Below are 18,603 nucleotides of genomic sequence, written 5' to 3'. Positions count from 1 at the left end.
ATAGCAAGTCAAATTGTGATATTGCTATCAAGATTTAACTATGTGATTTTGAGTCAAACTCATTGACCCATGCTTCATGAGCAGTGGTTCAACATGAATCCATCTCTCATGAGAATAAATGGAACACTTAGCACTCATTGGATCTAGGTGATGCTCACAAAGGTGAGGCATCAGGACTTCCCGAGAGGTCACCCATCCCAGTACTACAACTTGAGCGCACTTATTACGGAGTTCCCTCCATGGTTAAACCCACTCTGCTTGCAACCCCATTTGCAAAACCCTCAGCAAGTGTTGTGCCTTATGAACCATTCATTAGAAAACCTCTTATGCTCATCAATTGATAAGTAGGAGATAATTTCCATAGCAAGTCAAATTGTGATATTGCTATTAGGATTTAACTGTGATTTTGAGTCAAACTCATTGACCCATGCTTCATGAGTAGTGATTCAACATGAATCCATCTCTCATGAGAATAAATGGAACACTCAACACTCATTGGATCTAGGTGATGCTCACAGAGGTGAAGCATCAAGACTTCCGGCGAGGTCACCCATCCTAGTACTACAACTTGAGCGTATTTAACTACGGAGTTTCCTCCATGGTTAAACCCACTCTGCTTACAACCCCATTTTCAAAACCTTCACCAAGTGTTGTGCCTTATGAACCATTCATTAGAAAGTCCCTTAAGCTCATCAATTGATAAGTAATACTGGAGTAGTATTGGGATGGGTGACCTCCCGGGAAGTCCCAGTGCTTCACCTATGTGAGCATCACCTAGATCCAATGAGTGCTGAGAGTTCCATTTATTCTCATGAGAGATGGATTCATGTTGAATCACTACTCATGAAGCATGGGTGAATGAGTTTGACTCAAAATCACATAGTTAAATCCTGATAGCAATATCTCAATTTGACTTGCTGTGGAAATTATCTCCTACTTATCAACTGATGAGCTTAAGGGGCTTTTTAATGAATGGTTCATAAGGCACAACACTTGGTGAAGGTTTTGCAAATGGGGTTGCAAGCAGAGTGGGTTTAACCATGGAGGAAACTCCATAGTTAAGCGCGCTCAAGCTGGAGTAGTACTCGGATGGGTGACCTCTCGGGAAGTCTTGGTGCTTCACCTTTGTGAGCATCACCTAGATCCAATGAGTGTTGAGTGTTCCATTTATTCTCATGAGAGATGGATTCATGTTGAATCACTACACATGAAGCTTGGGTCAATGAGTTTGACTCAAAATCACATCGTTAAATCCTGATAGCAATATCACAATTTGACTTGATGTGGAAATTATCTCCTACTTATCAATTGATGAGCTTAAGGGGCTTTGTAATGAATGGTTCATAGGACACAACACTTGGTGAAGGTTAGCAAATGGGGTTGCAAGCAGAGTGGGTTTAACCATTGAGGAAACTTCATAGTCAAGCACGCTCAAGCTGGAGTAGTACTGGGATGGGTGACCTCCTAGGAAGTCCCGATGCTTCACCTTTGTGAGCATCACTTAGATCCAATGAGTGCTGAGTGTTTCATTTATTCTCATGAGAGATGGATTCATGTTGAATCACTACTCATGAAGCATGGGTCAATGAGTTTGACTCATAATCACACAGTTAAATCCAGATAGCAATATCACAATTTGACTTGATGTGGAAATTATCTCCTAATCAAATTCTTTTTTCTCGAAGCAGGAGACGGCAATAGGGAAAATTTTAAATATATATGAAAATTTTAAAGATTCATATGAAACATGGATAACACATGCTTATATACATTACATAACCTTAACATATAATGTTTGTGTTAACTAACTTAAATTGAGAGTTCCCACAAGAGTGGAAGTTTAACAAACGATCAAAATTTAAACATTAAATTTATGGGCCAGCCAAAGGATGGGTTTCCGAAAGTTTCTGGGATGTCCCTATTTTCAGGACGGGTCAAATAATGCCAGAAGCATGTCCTTGGAAAACATTGAGAAAAATATTTTCGTTTCTGTAAATGCAACTAAATATCTTCCTCCAGATCACCATGAAAGAAAATATTTTCCACATCCATTTGTTTAATTTCCAAATCATAAGTTTTTTTTAAAAATTCAAAAAAATCTGATTGATGACATTTCAGCAATAGGAGAAAATATCTGACTATTATACACCCCATTAACACGGGGCTCACCTTTCACTATCTATTGCACTTTATAGTTACTAACATTACCATCAGAAACAATTTTCTTTTTAAAATACCCATTTGCAATTGATAGGTTTGTGTCCTTCAAGCATATGAGCTACGTTGCAAATGACATTCTTTTTAAATGATGCTAACTTTCCATCCAAGCTATTTCCCATGACTCAGCATCATGCATACTTAAAGCCTCTTGCGTAGTTCTTTCTTCATCCATGTTAATATTTAAAAAAAATGTGTTCCCAATCATTTGGGGGATAGCTTTTTGGTGGTTGTCTTTGTTGAGTTGGCCTTTGTGCAACCTGAGGTGGATGTTCTACCTTCTCTTTTGAAGAATCTGAGCTTGCAGAACCCTCAACTTTAGGTCCAATTTGGGCTTTCATTCATCTTTCTCTGGTGGGGTAGGAATTGAACCGCATCTTTCTTTTCAATTTCTTTTGGCTACAATACAACAGAAGCAAGCTGAAATTGTCTGAAAATAATACTCTACTGAAAAGAACACTTCTATTTCAACTTTTTTAATCATGTATCTTGGACAAATTGAAATTTCCCATTATTTCATCTTTAATAATGGATGTTTTAGGAGTGCATTCTAAGTTTATTCCATGTAGCAAGTTTTGTATTCTTTTTTCTTTTCTACACTTCTGTGGGTTTGAGTCTCTATGCCAACCTCTAGTTCTGCCTGTCAGATTCCACCAATTGTGTTCATTAGAGAGATTGATTTTTCTCTATTTCCTTTTTTATCCACTTCCACAAATCTTTTCAGTGCATCTTGTGGTAAATACCTTATTTAAAACTGTGACTTCAACTTTGAGAGTAACACATTCGCTAACTATTATGATGTGAATAAGTGCATAGAGAGTTATTATACTATAGCCATTTCTCAATTATTGAACACAAACTAAAGGTCCTAAAAAAAGGAAAATTCCGCTTACAAATGATCTAGCTACTCTAAAAAATGTCAACTGTTTTTTCTTTGGGTGATTTTCTAAAGCTCTTTTGATCACATAGAATTCTGATTTTGGTTGGTCCATATAAGTTTGTGACTTTAATAGTATTTGTAATAAGGGAAAATGCCACAAATAATTAATTAACTACAATGATAGGCTTGGCTGATGAATGATCTCCCATCTACAGTTTGTATTTATATTCAGAAAGCTTTATGAGTTTTTCCTGGTTATTGTACTAAGATTATGTTATCACTTACAAAAGAAATTACTTTTGTTTGGTGTAAGGAAAAAGTTGGACCCACTCGAGACCTATGTGCCTGCTATAATTCTGAGTCAAGCACAATTCAAAGACATAGGTAAGATGTTGATACTTGAGATTATTTATTTATTTTTGTTTTTCTCAGTAGCAAATTCGTATTTTTATTAATAATTTAAAACATTTTTACATTGAAAAGTAAATAGATAGTCTAGAAACCATAGACAAACCCTACACCTACCAGCCCTATTTACCCTTCATCGGTTTGAAACCAGGTTTTCAAAATGCAAACCCCAACCCCAACAATCATATTCTCAGCATTTTAATGTACATCATAGAGTTATCCACAACATAATAAGATAGGGCTTATAACCACACCTGTCAAGCCCACATCGATTACAATTTCGTTTGCAGAATCTAAAACAACACCATCAAAAACATCAACACAGAAAGTTTTCACCTGGGTTCTGGAGTGTTTTCATGCATTCTCCTCTACAAGCACTTGTTTCTTCAGCTGCTTTGCACCACATTGCCCTTTGGCTTCTTCCTCTGCGACCAACTCTTGGCGTCCGCCTCCTCTGTGGAATTCAACTTCCACCACCTTGGAATTCCTCTTCTTTTCCTCGATATCTTCCTCTAAATTTTGTAGACACAAAAACAATTATAAGCTTGTCCATTCTCGGTGAACTTCGTTGAATCATTTTCTGGGTCAACTCTTATCAAACCTCCAAATGGAAGGTGTGAATTTGGTGTCTTCTAGCATCTCCACATTAATTGGGTCATTACTATGATTCATACCTAACCCCAACACCGCTTGTTCCAGAATTGAATCCATGCCACCAAGAAACTCTGAAGGGACAATGGCCTCCAAAACCATCCATGCATTCATCGTCGGCTTCCCCAGCTGAATTTCCCACTCCACCAGAAATAGTGTTACACATCTGGTTAGTCGATCATCATTGAATAAAAACATATTCCTCCAATCGTTTCATGGGACCATAAAAATGGATTTTTCTGTTTTGCTGTAGTGGAAGTGGAGGATGTCTCCATTTTCATGTAGCAGAACCAGATGACAGGTTTCCACACATTACCTTCAATGGAAATAATGAACATCAATTGGCAAGATTTATAATCAACAAGCCACCTTTGCCATATTTTGCTTAGCAGATAAAATTGCTCAATTTTGAAATTGCAATAGTCTAAAATCTTCAATTATGTCACCTTTATTTGCAAAGGATAAAGCTTAGTTCGAAAAATGATTTGCTTCCCTATTTCCATCCTTTTTCACATGTGCTATTCTAAAGTCATTTATCGAAACCAATTCATCTCCAATAAGATCTACATACTTTTGCAAATGCTAAGCTTCCTTTGTACCTTTACTAATTGCTTGAATGGTGATTAAGGGATCCCCTTTAAGATGTAACCTCATAATCCCTAATCTCTTTGCCACCTTGATTGCTACCAGTATTGCCTCTGCTTCTTCTACATTGTTCATTCCATCTTCCGATCTCTTTCCACCAATAGCAATAGTTTTCGTTGTCCAATCCTGAATTATAAATCCTGCACTTGAAGGGCTCAAATTACCCTTAGAACCCCATCAAAATTCACTTTCCACAACCCATCTTCCGGCTTCATCCAAACAATTGGTTCTGAAACACAAGACACTAGCTTAACTCAATTTTGCCCATTAACAGGCCGAATTTTGATACTTCACCATACTTGCTGAATGTGTTCGTCTCTCAGAGTAAAAGGCACTTTGGGATCGAAAAATTGTTATGCATCTGCCCCAATTGGTTCTTCTACAATTTAGTAGTAAATGATCCGTAGTCTCCTCAATTTCTCTACACATGACACATTTCGTGGGTCCATAACTTCCTAATCTTTTCCTCCTTTCCCCTTGTTGGGTGGATATTTTGCAACTGATAGTTTTGGGTAAAAATCTAGTTGCAAAATAGGTTGACCAGCCACAGTGTGTGAGACAGAGTCTCTCCTACCTTAAAGGGAAGGCTCCCCCTTCTCACCGTTCCTTGAATCAACCCAAGGTAAGCAAGAAGTTGAGAGATTTTATAATATGGGTGTTACCAATATCCTTTCTTCTTATCTTTCAAGCAAGAATCCACTTGCTTGTGGAGTGAGTAATGGGCAAGGTGAATCTCTAACTACACTTCTATCAAGAGCTAGAAACAGTGATACTGATAAACCTTCACTATCTGAAAGGCTAGCTGAAAATGTACCAGTTTGGCTCTAAGTCCGGTTGTACTTCTATATGAAAAGCTTTACAATTAGGGCACAGAGACTCGTAAAAGTAAGAATAACTTAACTATTTTGCGAATTAAGAAAGAAGTATAAGCTACTGACAAAGCTTCTAGCTATATATTTCCACAATTGCTCCTGACTCCGGCTCTAGTTACTTCTTAACTCTTTTTATACTCAATTCACAAGATACAATTACCCAAAACACAAGATAACATGAATCAAAGATAACTTAGATGAATTATAGACAAAGCTTATAACTCACACAAGTAACAATCTCACTTAATCAAAGTTAAGTCTCAAATGCTTCTTTGTATTCATTTTATCTCAAAATAGTGCTTTCACAAACAAAGTTCTACTGGCACTGGCACAATTTCTCCAAAGCTCTCTTGCATAAAGATAAAGATGATTTTTACAATGAGGGGGCACTCCTTTAAATAGACACAGGAGTTGGGAAAAAGGTGGAGGAAAAAGTGGGAGCAACTCAACCAACTGTGACCTAGTCTAACTAAAAGAGAAAATATAGGGTTACGTGCAATTGCACATGCAACTTGCATTACATCTTTTACATACACATGTAACTCGCATTACATGCATTTACATCTTTTTATGTAATGCATTCTCTTAGACCTACAAAAAGAAATAGAAACGAAAACAACAATCTTAAAGATTGTTTCTTAGTGCCTTGAATTTGACAGTGATATCATGCACTGTGGGAAGATTAGCAATTTCTATGATCTTTGATATGGCTTCGATCCTCAATGCATCTGCATACACTGATTGTACAACTTTGGAATTTGTTGCCATAGAATCTAACAAGTGTTTTGTTGAAGATTTATACAAGACAAACTTGTTCATTGTGTGCGTACCAAAGTTTTTAGAATCTACATCAGCATTGATCCTGATTGTATATTTTGAACTTACCTTTTCAACTGTAATAAGATTACTAGATTCATCAATAACCTGACATCCCATCTGTTCCAAATCACAAGTAACACCTGTTTCAACTGCTTGACCACCTCCAAGGGTTGTCTGCAACTTTGTAATCAACTTCCTCAATGTTTCTTCTTTGTAGCCAATAAGTCCTTGAAATCTGAAGAACATTTCACATGACGGAAGGATCTCACATGAGACCAAGGCATCTAGATCAAATATTGCCTTCTCATCCCAATCATTGAGGATTTCTTTCAAATCATTTGCCTCTTGAGTCAAAGAAGAGATCAAGTTTTGCTCTATTTCATTTATCTCTTTGATGCGCTTAAGAATTGCAAATTTCTCCGTGATAGCTCGAACTTCGTAGATGATTTCTCCTATCCAAGACTTGGTGGCTTCAATCAACTTTCTCTCCTTGGATGTCTGAGACATAACAACAACACTTTGAGAAGATTGTTGCTGAATGACCTCATTCAGGTGAGAAACCTTCTGTGTTAGTTGATTTTTCTTTTCCATAGCTCATGATTGCTTTTTGATACATTATCCAATGCATCCTGAGCATCTTGTAAACAACTCAGACGTGATTGTTTCCCGATTTCAACCTTAGTGAACTTGTAATCAGAACGAGTAAGTTCTTCCTCAAGTTTGTCCACCAAGGGCTTAGCAACTTCAAAAAAATTGGTTTTATTTGAATCAACCAAAATCCTTGAAACAATCTTATCTTTTAGAGATTTGGATTTGGCCTTTTTGATAAGGAGATTATCCAGAGGTACAACCACTTTTCTTCTCTTTGTTGTTATTTTGCTCAACCATGCAGGCAAGCTGAAATCTTCATTCGTAAAAGCAAGTACGGTGGAGACCATTGACATTGATCCAGATTGTATTTCTATTGCAATAGAGCAAGATTTAGTCTGCACGGTTGAAGGCATAGGAGCATGCTAAGAGAACCCCGTCATGAAAAGCTCAAAACCCATTAAAGATGTATCAAGTTGGGAAACTTGACCACTTGTAAGAGTTGGAAAATCCTCAAACACATATTCCAAATGCTCATATTGTTCATTTGCGGGAATGAGAGGAGCAACAAAAGAAATAGGAAGAGCCATTGTATTGACTTCCAAGACTGGAATAGGAGTGAAAACAGTGGAGAATGAATGCACATCGTCATCTACTTCATCCATAAAAGGTGCTTCATGTATGGATGATGCATGAGTTTGTGCAAGCCTTGGGAGAGATATGATCATGACTTCCCCTTCTTCGTCTGTTTCTTCTTTATCTGATTCTGTCTCCAGTTTCTCTTCTGATTCTTCCTCTGATTCTTGAATTGGTTTAGAGATCTGAGATGACTTAGAACCTTTTCCACCCTTCAATTTGAATTTGAGGGAACCTTTAGCATCAAAAGATGAGGCACCATCTTTCCCTGTAATCTCTAGTTGTGACTTCTTCCAGGAGGGCCAAAGCTTCCACAATCCAAGCCCATCTTAGGATTAACTCTTTTAAGGCCTGTCATTTCTTCAGCCATTTGTTGGTGTTTACCAAGATGGATTAAAATCTATCCATGATAGATGTACCTTCTTTCTGTTACCACTGAATAGGAAAAGGGTACTTCTTATCAAAGCCAGCTTGATGAAACTTCAGATCAAGGATGTCGCCATCATCTTCAACTTGGAAATCTGAAGGGATCTCCAACATGTTGAGATTCGATTATTTGCTATAGGGTTAATCTACAGTAGTGTATCTTCATTATGTCAAGCTCTGTTCTCATATCAATCTAGCTCTCCTCGATGCAATGAACATGCGTGTAAGCTCTTTTCATTTGAGAATTCCTTTCTCAGTAATCAAAGTCGAATCTAGCTTTGAACTTCTTCAAGTTGATTAACTGCAACTCTGCTTCCATGTTTTTTGCTTTGGGCACAAAATTGATTGAATAATTACCAATCGCCAAGGGTTTGGTTGAAGTAATACCGAAACCAGGCCTATGCATAGCATGCTGATCACACTGCACGTCCATGAGCTATCTAACTAGCTACATCAAGATGATTCGATTTGTAGCATACCTCAGTAAGGTATACAGTTCGCCTTTGAAATACCCAACTCTTAAGTATGTAAAAGTTGGAAATTGAATGAAAATACAGTCTTATTGATTCACCTTTTCCCATGCTGCATCAGATACCCTCTTGACGGATAATTGCTTATAAAATAAGCACCAGAAATGCCCAAAGAAGGCATCATGGACCCTTCTGTAATGAAATTTACTATTTGCCAGAGTGATTTGGTCATAGTAATCCCAAATAGGAGTCTGAAGATGATCTCCCTTGGTTGAGAGACCAGAGAAAGATCCCATGGCAGCAACAATGTAGACAAGATAGGAGTTCATGTAAAAAGGTGTTGAAATTCCTACGTTGAGTAATTGTTGGCAAAGTGCAGTGCTAATCAGCTCTCCCCAAAAGCTGTGTTCTCTATTTTCCATGATTTGGAAGATGAACTTGTACATCCATAGCTCAAAATCAGTAGAATTTTTGAGACCACAAAATCTACTGAGAAGGATGATGAGGTCTTTGTACTCTTGTTTGAAATTAGATCAATGGACGGTCTTTGGCCATTTTGAGAAGTTGTTTATTTTATTTTCTAATTAGTATTGGTTGACATATTTCTGATAATCACCTTTCTTCTTATTCCAACATGCCAAAGATGATTCTTTGGTTAGATTTACACGTTCCACTTTATGTGGTACCTTGAAGATCTGCTCAATGACCTCTGGATCAAGGCTAATGACAACCTTGTCGTTAGTGTCTTTGATAGTCTTTGATTTTGGACTAAAACGTCTTGCACACCTAAGAACAAAATCAGGTTCCATGACTGCCATAGGAAATGCAAACACCAAGTGAATGTTACTTCTTTTGATGTGCTTCATCTCGTGACCAACATGGTTTTCAACTCTCCGTAGAAAATCAGCCACGTCCACATGACCGATCATTGTGTCCATTACATTGTCAAGAACATATACGACTGATGATGGAGTTGCATGAGCCAACTCTTTATCATATTGAACTTTCATCTTTCTTTTGGATTTTGATGATGAGGGCATCTCTTGCGTTTGTGCTGCAACACAAAAATCCCGAAACATAAACACATCATCACAAGGAATCGCCAGTCAAGTTGATTTGCGATCAGCAACAAAGATTCAGAAACAGATTGGAGACTTTGTAGATCCAATGAAATGATCTAAAAAAGAAATCATATGCATATGTAGTGAATGAAGATGAAATGTGAACAAAATGCAGAATGAAGTGTTATGAAGGTGGAAAAAGGAAGATGGAATGAAATGAAATGTGTGAAGGTGGAATGCATGGGAATGCGTGCGAATGAAGATTGCTGATTTCAAACGTGACTTAGGGTCGTGAAGACGTTATTGCATGAAAAATGAGTACATGCAAGTGCAACATGTAGCGGGAGATGAGATGCGAATGCGGATGGAGAATGCACTTTACATGCAAGTGCGAATGGAAGATGAGGTGCGAAGCGTGGAAAGATGCGAAAACATGTATTTGCTTATGAAGGCGCCAATGCATATGGAGAGATGGAAATGGAAAATAGAAGAGGGATAATGAACTTTATAGTCATCTTTGGTGAAAAGGTGAAGTCAAAGTACATGGAAAATGAAAATGACATCTTCTTGACTTTTCAAAAAGTGATTTTTAGTCAAAATTGGGGTTTTTGAGATGCTATTACATGTAAGGCTTTTTGTGTAATTGTGTCATGTGAGTGGATGTGGAAAGTGAGATGAGTGAAAATGAAAGCGAAAAAAATGGGATTACATGCATGTGCGGATGGCGAATGAGATGGAATACATGTGATCGCATTTATCGGATGAGATGTGAAGTGTTGTGACATGGAAGTAAGACATGATGATGCTTTCACATAAAGTGAAAAAACAAGTTCTTGGGAAAGAACTTGCAACTTCTCTAAAGTGGAGAAAACTGACAAGCAAGCACACAACACAAAAACTCAAAAGAAAAACGTACCTTTGGAAAGTGACTCAAACATGTCAAGATGTAAAGCACTTCAACACACAGTTTTGAATTTGGAGTTTGGGGAAAAACCAAAAATATGAAAATGAACAATTTCTTCATTTTCAAAGGAAAAATGCACTTTTTATGGCATTGATTTCAACAAGTGGCAATCATCAAGCAATAATGTGCATAAAATCAACAAGATAAGCACAAATTAAATAGCAAGAAAGAATAAGTCCATTTACATAAAGATTAAGTGCCAAAAATGGTGGAAAAAGATGCTCTAATGTTGAAAAATTCTTCAAAAACACTTGAATCTTTCAAACTTTTGCAAATTCGAAGGGAGAAGGCAGAAAACAAGGCATTTTAGGTGGAAGATGCCAAAACGTGCCCTATTCTTGCTCCAAGATCCAACGTTTTTGGATTGCATGCATATGGGACACTTTTTGCAAAAAATGTTTTTCACCAAGGAGTGAGATCAAAACATTTTGGGTGTTAAACACCAAAGCGTTTACCAATATGTAATGCAAACACTAAAAGAGACCAAATCGATTCCTCTTGGAGCAAAATGTGATCTAAAAATGATGCATTTTGAAGTTTTTTCCAAAAACGTGCCCTAAGATAGAGCTTAGAAAAATGTCTTTTTGCAAGATGAATCCATTTTTTATGTTACAAAATCGATTGCCAAGCAAAAACGACCGTATTGGAGAAAATCTCATGCAAAACCATCAAGTAAATTTCTCTCAATCTCCAAAATCGGGTTCTTGGAGGCCCATTACATGTGTTTTTCCAAAATCGGACTTTATAGGAAGCATAACATGTTTTAAAATATGCACAAGGTTAAAATCGGACCTTTTAAGATGGAATGCATAATTTTAAAACTCCCCCTAAGGCAAATCACACCTTTTGGGAGGCATGGCACATTTTAAAAAAATGCACTTGGTTAAAATCAGACCTTTTAGGGAGGATTGCACATTTTAAGTTAAAACTCATGTTTTTGATGCAATGACACATTTCAAGTGAAAGCTCACATTTTTGGTGACACCAAAAAGGTCCACTTTTGATAGTCTTATGCTTTAAGGTGAACTTTATATGCATCAACATGTAAAATGGCCACTTTTGATGCATGTAATAGCACATAAAATGTCCACTTTTGACAACTTAAAGTCATTTAATAAACATATTTCAATGTAATTTCATTAAAATGTTACTTTAATGGGACATAAACCATATTTATATATCATATTAAAAATGTAACTCATAAATATCATTTAAAAAGTAACATTTAAATGAGCATTTGATTTAAATGTCATAACATTAAACTGAAACTATATAGTTTATATAGTCACGTTAAGTGAAAAATAAAAAAGTAACTCAACTTAAAATTATAACATAAAGTGCACTATAGTTACTTGAGGTGAAAATTTAAATGATAAAGTAACTTGAAAACATAACATAAAGTGAATTTTTGTTATATTTTTCGAAAAGTGAATGTCAAATTAAAAATATAACATGATATTTTTAATTCGTACTGTTGCATCAAAAAGGTCCACTTTTGAGGCACTAAAGCGGCCATAACTTTTGATTGACAACTCTGATTATGCTCTAGGTTAGAGTAAAACGAAGGGGAAACCGAAAGCCATGACATGAGCAAAATCAAAGGACTAAAAACCAACAAACGCAAACTCAAAAGAAAAGAAAGGGACGATGAAGGCTTCAAAAATCAAGCAAAGGCTCGACAAAAGCAAAACGAAAAAGATTTGATGAAAGCCTTTAGTAAAACGATTTGGTATACGAATTAGAGTTGATTGCATTAAGCAATTGAATATCAAATTCAATTTAGAGAGACGCAAAACTAGCTTGAAAAAGTTTTGTGCTGTTACCAACATTTTGTGGTGACAAAATGTAGGACAACACCCCTGTAAGAATTCTACCTCTTATAGCTAGCCATGCAAAAGACCTGGCCTTAGAAAGACATTCCATCCCCCACAATAAATTTTGAGGCCATTTATCTTCCACCCTTCCTTTTTCTAAGAACTGATAACCAAATTTCACTGAGTATTTACCATTACTAGCACCACACCAGACCATCTTATCAACCTTAACAGCTTCCTAGAATTGAAAATCTCTCTAAGCTTGCCAGTCTGCTGTTCAGATATACATCCTATAAACCTTTCCAACCCCATTCATCGCCGAACAGAGCCCTCCTCAGCTGTAAATAATCACTTACATGAAACCCCTAGTTCCTCATACACCATTCCCAAATTCCATTAAACTTCCCTCTGTCAACTAAGGTTGGTTGACCATCCCGAGAATCCTCCCAAAACATTGCTTGTGCCCATTCCCAACTTACCATGTTAGATGATTTGTAATAACCTGTCCACAAGAAACAACAAAGTTGCAAATAGATTAGCCTGCTAAAAACAGTCATTTCAGCTAGATCTATTTTTTCTATGGTGTCTTAGAGTTCTGAAGAAAATGATCACACTTATTGGACAATGAATGCAGAAATTCGTTTGGTATGGAGCAAATGACCAGGATAAGATTCCTCTATTGAAATGGAACAAAATTTGCTTGAAAGAAAAATGGATTGGAAGCCTTAGGGATTGGAGCTTATTGAATGAGTGTTGGGAGCAAAATTGGTTTGGAACATCTACTCTCACACTGATCAACTATGGGTTAGCATAGTTAAAATTCGTGTGTTTTCCATCAAGTCTAAGTACTTAGATTTAAGTATCCTAATCCATAGTTGATCAGGATGAGGGTAGATGTTCCAAACCAATTTTTCTCCCAATGCCTCTTTCATTAAGCTCCAATCTCTAAGGCCTGCACCCCCACTCTGTTTATTCATGCAAATTTTGTTCCATTTCATCAAAGGAATCTTATCTTGGTCATTTTCTCCATTCCAAATGAATTTCCTCATTTCCTGTCCAATCATTCTAATAAGTCTCTTCAAAACTCTAAGACACATCATAGAAAAAATACGTACAACTGAAATTAGTGTTTTTGGCATCAGTATTCTGCTAGCTGAAGATAGTCATCTACTTTTCCATCCATCCATCATACTGCAACAGCTATCCGCAAGCTCCTTACAAACATCTGCTCTGCTTGCACCATAGAAGAGTGGAATGCCCAAATACTTCCCAAGAAGGGATCTGATCTAAGTTTCATTCCAAGAATCACACAAATTTCCCTTTTCTTTCATGCCAGAGTGTTGAAGAAGAAAATCTTTGACTTCCCCCAATTAATACTTTGTCCCAAAGCTTTGCTATAGTTGTCTAAAGTTTCCCGCAGAATTCTTGCCTCCCTTAATGATGATACACCAAACAAAAGTGTATCGTCTCCAAACTGCAGATACGAGATAGCATAAATGCCAATCGCCGTTCTAGTACCCTTCTAATTCCCTTCACGCTTTTTCCAAGATACGAGACTTCCCAAAAACTCAACCATAATAAAAAGTAAGAACAGAGGTATAGGGTCACCCTGTCTAATCCTCTTATCTCCATCAAAGAAGCTTTGTGGGCTACCATTGACCAAAACAAAAAATCATGGTGTTTTAATGCAACCGCGGATCCACTTAACCCAAGACTCACTGAAATCAAAATTGCTCAATACTGCCAACAAACATTCTCTATTAACCTCATTATACACTCTCGTAATGTCTAGCTTCATCAACATTCTCTCTATTCTAGCTATACGTATAGAATGAATGATCTCATGTGCAGCTAGGACACCTTCATAAATCAATCTATTTGGTGAAAAGCCACTTTGCTCGGGGTAATAATATTGCATAAAACACTCTTTAATCCATTTGTAACCACTTTAGAGATAATCTTGTAAATAATAGTGCTTAAAGAAATTGGCCTATAAACATTTAAAAGAGTTGAGTTCTTTTTTCTTAGGTATGAGGGCTATAAAAGTGTTATTAAAGTCCTATGAAAAAAAAACCTTCCACCCTAGACTCTTCCACCACCTCCCAAATATCTAAAGCAAAGATGCCCAGATTTTTTGAGAATTTTTTGTAGGAAAGCCATCAAGGCCTGGAGCTTTCTCACCTCCTAAGTCAAAGAGCACATTCTTTACCTCCTTGAGCATTACTGGGCTCATCAGCGTAGCATCTTGGGCATCACTTACGCATGGTGGAATGTTGGATAAAATGTCATTCATGTCATAATTAGAAACTTGATCAACCTTGAAACCATGTGATAAATGCTTAACCTCCTCCTTGCAAATAGATTCTTTATCTGTTATCACATTCCCTTGTTGGTCTTGTATAGAAAATATGTTATTTACCACACTTCTAGCTGCCACTAAATTATGAAAAAATTTAGTGTTTCAATCACCTTTATCCATGTCTTCCTTGATTTCTACTCCTAGAATGCTTCTTCTCGCTGCAAGACTTCTGAATATTCTTTCTTTAGAGTTTTCTCATTTTCAAAATCCACATCCACCATACCCTAATCAATAATATTAGTATTTAGAGCATCTAACTCCTATTCAAGCCTGAGCTTCTCAAAACAATGTTCTTAAAAACTTCCCCGTTCCATTTCTTCAACCGCTCCTTCACATCCTGCAACTTCTCGAAGAAAGTAAAATCTTGATTTCCTGTCCTCTTTGAGGCATTGGTCCACCATTCTAAGATGAGTTCACTCAGCCTATCCGCACGCAACCACATCTTTTCAAACTTAAAGGGGCACCATTCTGAAGTCTCACCCTCTTGCATTCTTAGACTAATTGGAAAGTGATCCGAACCTTTAAATGAAAGAATATCTGCATTCAACTCGCACTGCTTACTAGCCCACTTCCCAGCGAGTAAAATTATATCGAGTTTTTCTACAATGTTGAGAAAACCCTTGCGTCTGTTTGCCCATGTGAACTCACCCTTTTTGAAGTAATCTCTAGCATGCTATTGTTAGTGACAAAATCACTAAAATCTTTTTATTTTTGGCTTATCCAACCCACCCCCATGTTTTTCCAAGGGTCTTAGTATGGCATTAAAATCTCACCCAAGAACAATTTTTTTATCTCTTTCCTTTTGCAATACCTTAGATAAGATCCTCCAAGCATCATTAAGGCTTTTAGAAAAATTAGGCCTATACACATTAATAAGATCGAACTTATCATGAAATTGTTTTTATTTTACATTCACCCATTGCTACTACTTGTCTAAATTTATGATTTGTAAATCAATAACCTCAGGTTTCCATAGAATACCAATACCCCCAGATGACCATTAGCCTCTACTAACAAACACTTCCATCCACTAAATTGTCTACCAAACATAGCTACATCCTCACCACTTAATTTTGTTTCTTATAACAAAATGATCTCTGGTCGTGTTTGATCAAGACATCTCTTGATTGAACAAACCTTGTCAGGGGCATTACAACCCCTAACATTCTAGGATAGGACATTTATTGCCTTTGGGAAAAGAGATACCATTTTACTGATCTTAGCTATGTTTGTCCTGCTACACATCCTGTGATCTCTAGCTGAGCTATGAAAAACTTTTTGCCATGTTTCTTCCTCCCCCCTACCTTGCATTGATTTCTTTTTGTTGAGGATTATAAAATGGTTCGATTCTCTGTAATTCCTAATGCAGAATTTAGACTTAGGTCCTCACCACCATCCCCCAAGAGTAGTCTTTTATGAAACCTAACTTGTGGCGGACCCATTGTTGACTCTCTTTTAGAATCTTAGACCAAGGTAGGGATTTTCGCACTATCGCCTCCGGGGTTCCCAATCCTAGTACTATTGGAACATCCTTGTTGGATTTTACATTAGGGACCAGGAAACCTCGTGGTAAATTAGTACCACCAGTCATTTGTCCTATAAAAACATCTACAAAAATTTGTGGAATGTGTCATAACATCATTTTCTAATAATGTCCCACTTCCCTCACCATTTTCATTTGATCCACTCTTCTCAACACTTTCCATAACCTTTCTATTTTATTTGATGAACCCTTCCTCCATGAAATTGTTTCTTCCATCACTGATACTGGGGCCACCCTCTTCCAAAATCTATTTTCTCTAATAGTCAATAGCTCTCAAAAGCTTGATCTCCTATGCATCCCCCTCTTTCAGCGATGGTCTGTTAGAGTACCTTTTTGAAGTCCCTTCCCTTTAGCACTTTCTCAGCATTTACTGATTGGATGCGCACACCCTTGCATTTTGGGCATGAAGTCATAGTCTCTTCCACCTCTATTTGCTGCTCCAAACACCTTCCCCTATTATAAGTTCAACCATTTGTGGTAATGGGTGACTCACTTGCCATATAATGTAGATACGAGCATACATACTAAACTCTTTCGTTTCAAGACCCTCATCTGCTATATGAATTGTCCCAACTTATTTTTGACGCGGCTTAGGGTTTTCTCATTCTAGTATTCATGTGGCAGATTGTACAATCTTATCCATAATGGTACCTCATTAATCTTTGTCATTTCGGATTAAATTTAGGGACCCAATCCTTGATGTAAAAGCGTTTCCCATCCATCATTAAAGGCCCACTACCCACAATCCATTCTTTATCTTTATTGCTAGGGAAAATCAGTAAATAGAAGCCATTAGGCAGAGCTTTTATTTCACAAGATTTTCCCCAATGTCTACCACACCACTCTCATATTTTCAAGGATGGCCAAGGCCCATCCCATTTGATAAAAACCCTTCTCTTTGAGAAAGGCTATATATTCATTCCATTTTTTGTTTCTCATATAGAACCAAACACCAATAAAATGTTCAATGTTAGGGCTTACCTTCTCCCACTGCTGCCCTTGTGTAATGGACACCCTTGAATTCCCCAAAAAACTAAACCAAATGCTGAAAGGAATTATATCAAACAATTTGCATTCAACTTCTTATTTCTCCATTTAATGTTTAAACTCCTTATAACTTTGGAAATCAAACATTTATTTGTTCGTTGTGTTTTGTGTATAGAGTAAGAATCATACAACATAAACAAGCAAGAAACTACAATAATATGCAAAGTGGACAATGAATTGTTGTCGATAAAATGTTATTTTCAGAATTTAATTAAATAAAAAACATGGCAGATTATCAACTCACTAATTACTCCAATATCATTGGCATAATACTCTAGCCCATGCTTTCGAACTTGCTGCTACAATGACGTGAATGGTGCTGCTACAATACTTTGTCTTTCAAACAGTCCACTACCTTCATAAAATCATTCCCTCAAAGTGGCATAAGTGTCGAACAAGTAGTGACGAAGAGATGAGCAAAATATCAAATCCGCCTATAGCTGGAAATGTAACCAAACTGCCTGATAGTGAAGTTGATAACAATGAATTCCAAAGGCCAAACTCCTAAGGGAATGATGACTAGAATGTCACAAGAGAGAATAGACATACTCTATTGCCATGAACGGATCTGCAATGCACACATCAATTTCTTCTCATATTCAACATGCCGAATAAGGGTCACAAGCTCTCCTTTTTATTTTTAGTTCATAGGGTCGACCCACTTTTCACAAGCAATGTGGGATAAAGTGTTCTTAAGTAAAATAAAATAAAATAACACCTTATGTCTCCCTTGGGCTTCCCTTTTCCAACACACAAGCCAACATGAATAATATTAAAGTAACACTTTATTATTTTCACATTGAATTTAAATGTTACTTTAATAAACTTCAGGCATTAAAATAAAATAGTAATTGGACTCAGAATAATATGAGTGACAGCTCGTCGGAATGCTCTCATCGAGGAGCATCAAACCCAATCAATAATTCTAACATTGTCCATGTCCTACTGACTTACTAAAAATAGTAAGTTTGCCCAACACCATGTAAATCAACTCTGTTCTGACCCAAACTAGAAATGATTAGGCCAAAACATCTTAGGATCCCACTGACCTCTTCGTTAGCCTCTGGGACCACGTAGGAATAGGCTAACGATCACACAACTGAACACCTACTAAAGTGGGGACATTACAGTCCACCCCCCTTGAAATTGTTTGTCCTCAAGCAATCTCAGTCCTTTTTGCTATAACACCTGGTCACTCTCCCA

The 18,603-nt window shown here is 37.0% G+C and overlaps 1 protein-coding gene across 1 annotated transcript in view; it reads left to right on the top strand.

Moving 5' to 3' along the window:
* LOC149575021 (uncharacterized) overlaps nt 1-18,603 on the top strand; it is a 131,778-nt gene that overhangs the window by 38,379 nt on the left and 74,796 nt on the right. Inside the window, exon 3 of the mRNA XM_089814880.1 lies at nt 3,411-3,481. Coding sequence (XP_089671006.1) covers nt 3,411-3,481 — 71 coding nt within the window. The remainder of the gene's footprint in view (nt 1-3,410; nt 3,482-18,603) is intronic.

Source organism: Cupressus sempervirens, chromosome 2, assembly GCF_028749045.1.
Source record: "Cupressus sempervirens isolate cs-2001-9-10 chromosome 2, ASM2874904v1, whole genome shotgun sequence".
NCBI lineage: Eukaryota > Viridiplantae > Streptophyta > Pinopsida > Cupressales > Cupressaceae > Cupressus > Cupressus sempervirens.
Note: the sequence above shows the minus strand (reverse complement) of the source record. Positions and strands in the feature narration are given on the sequence as shown.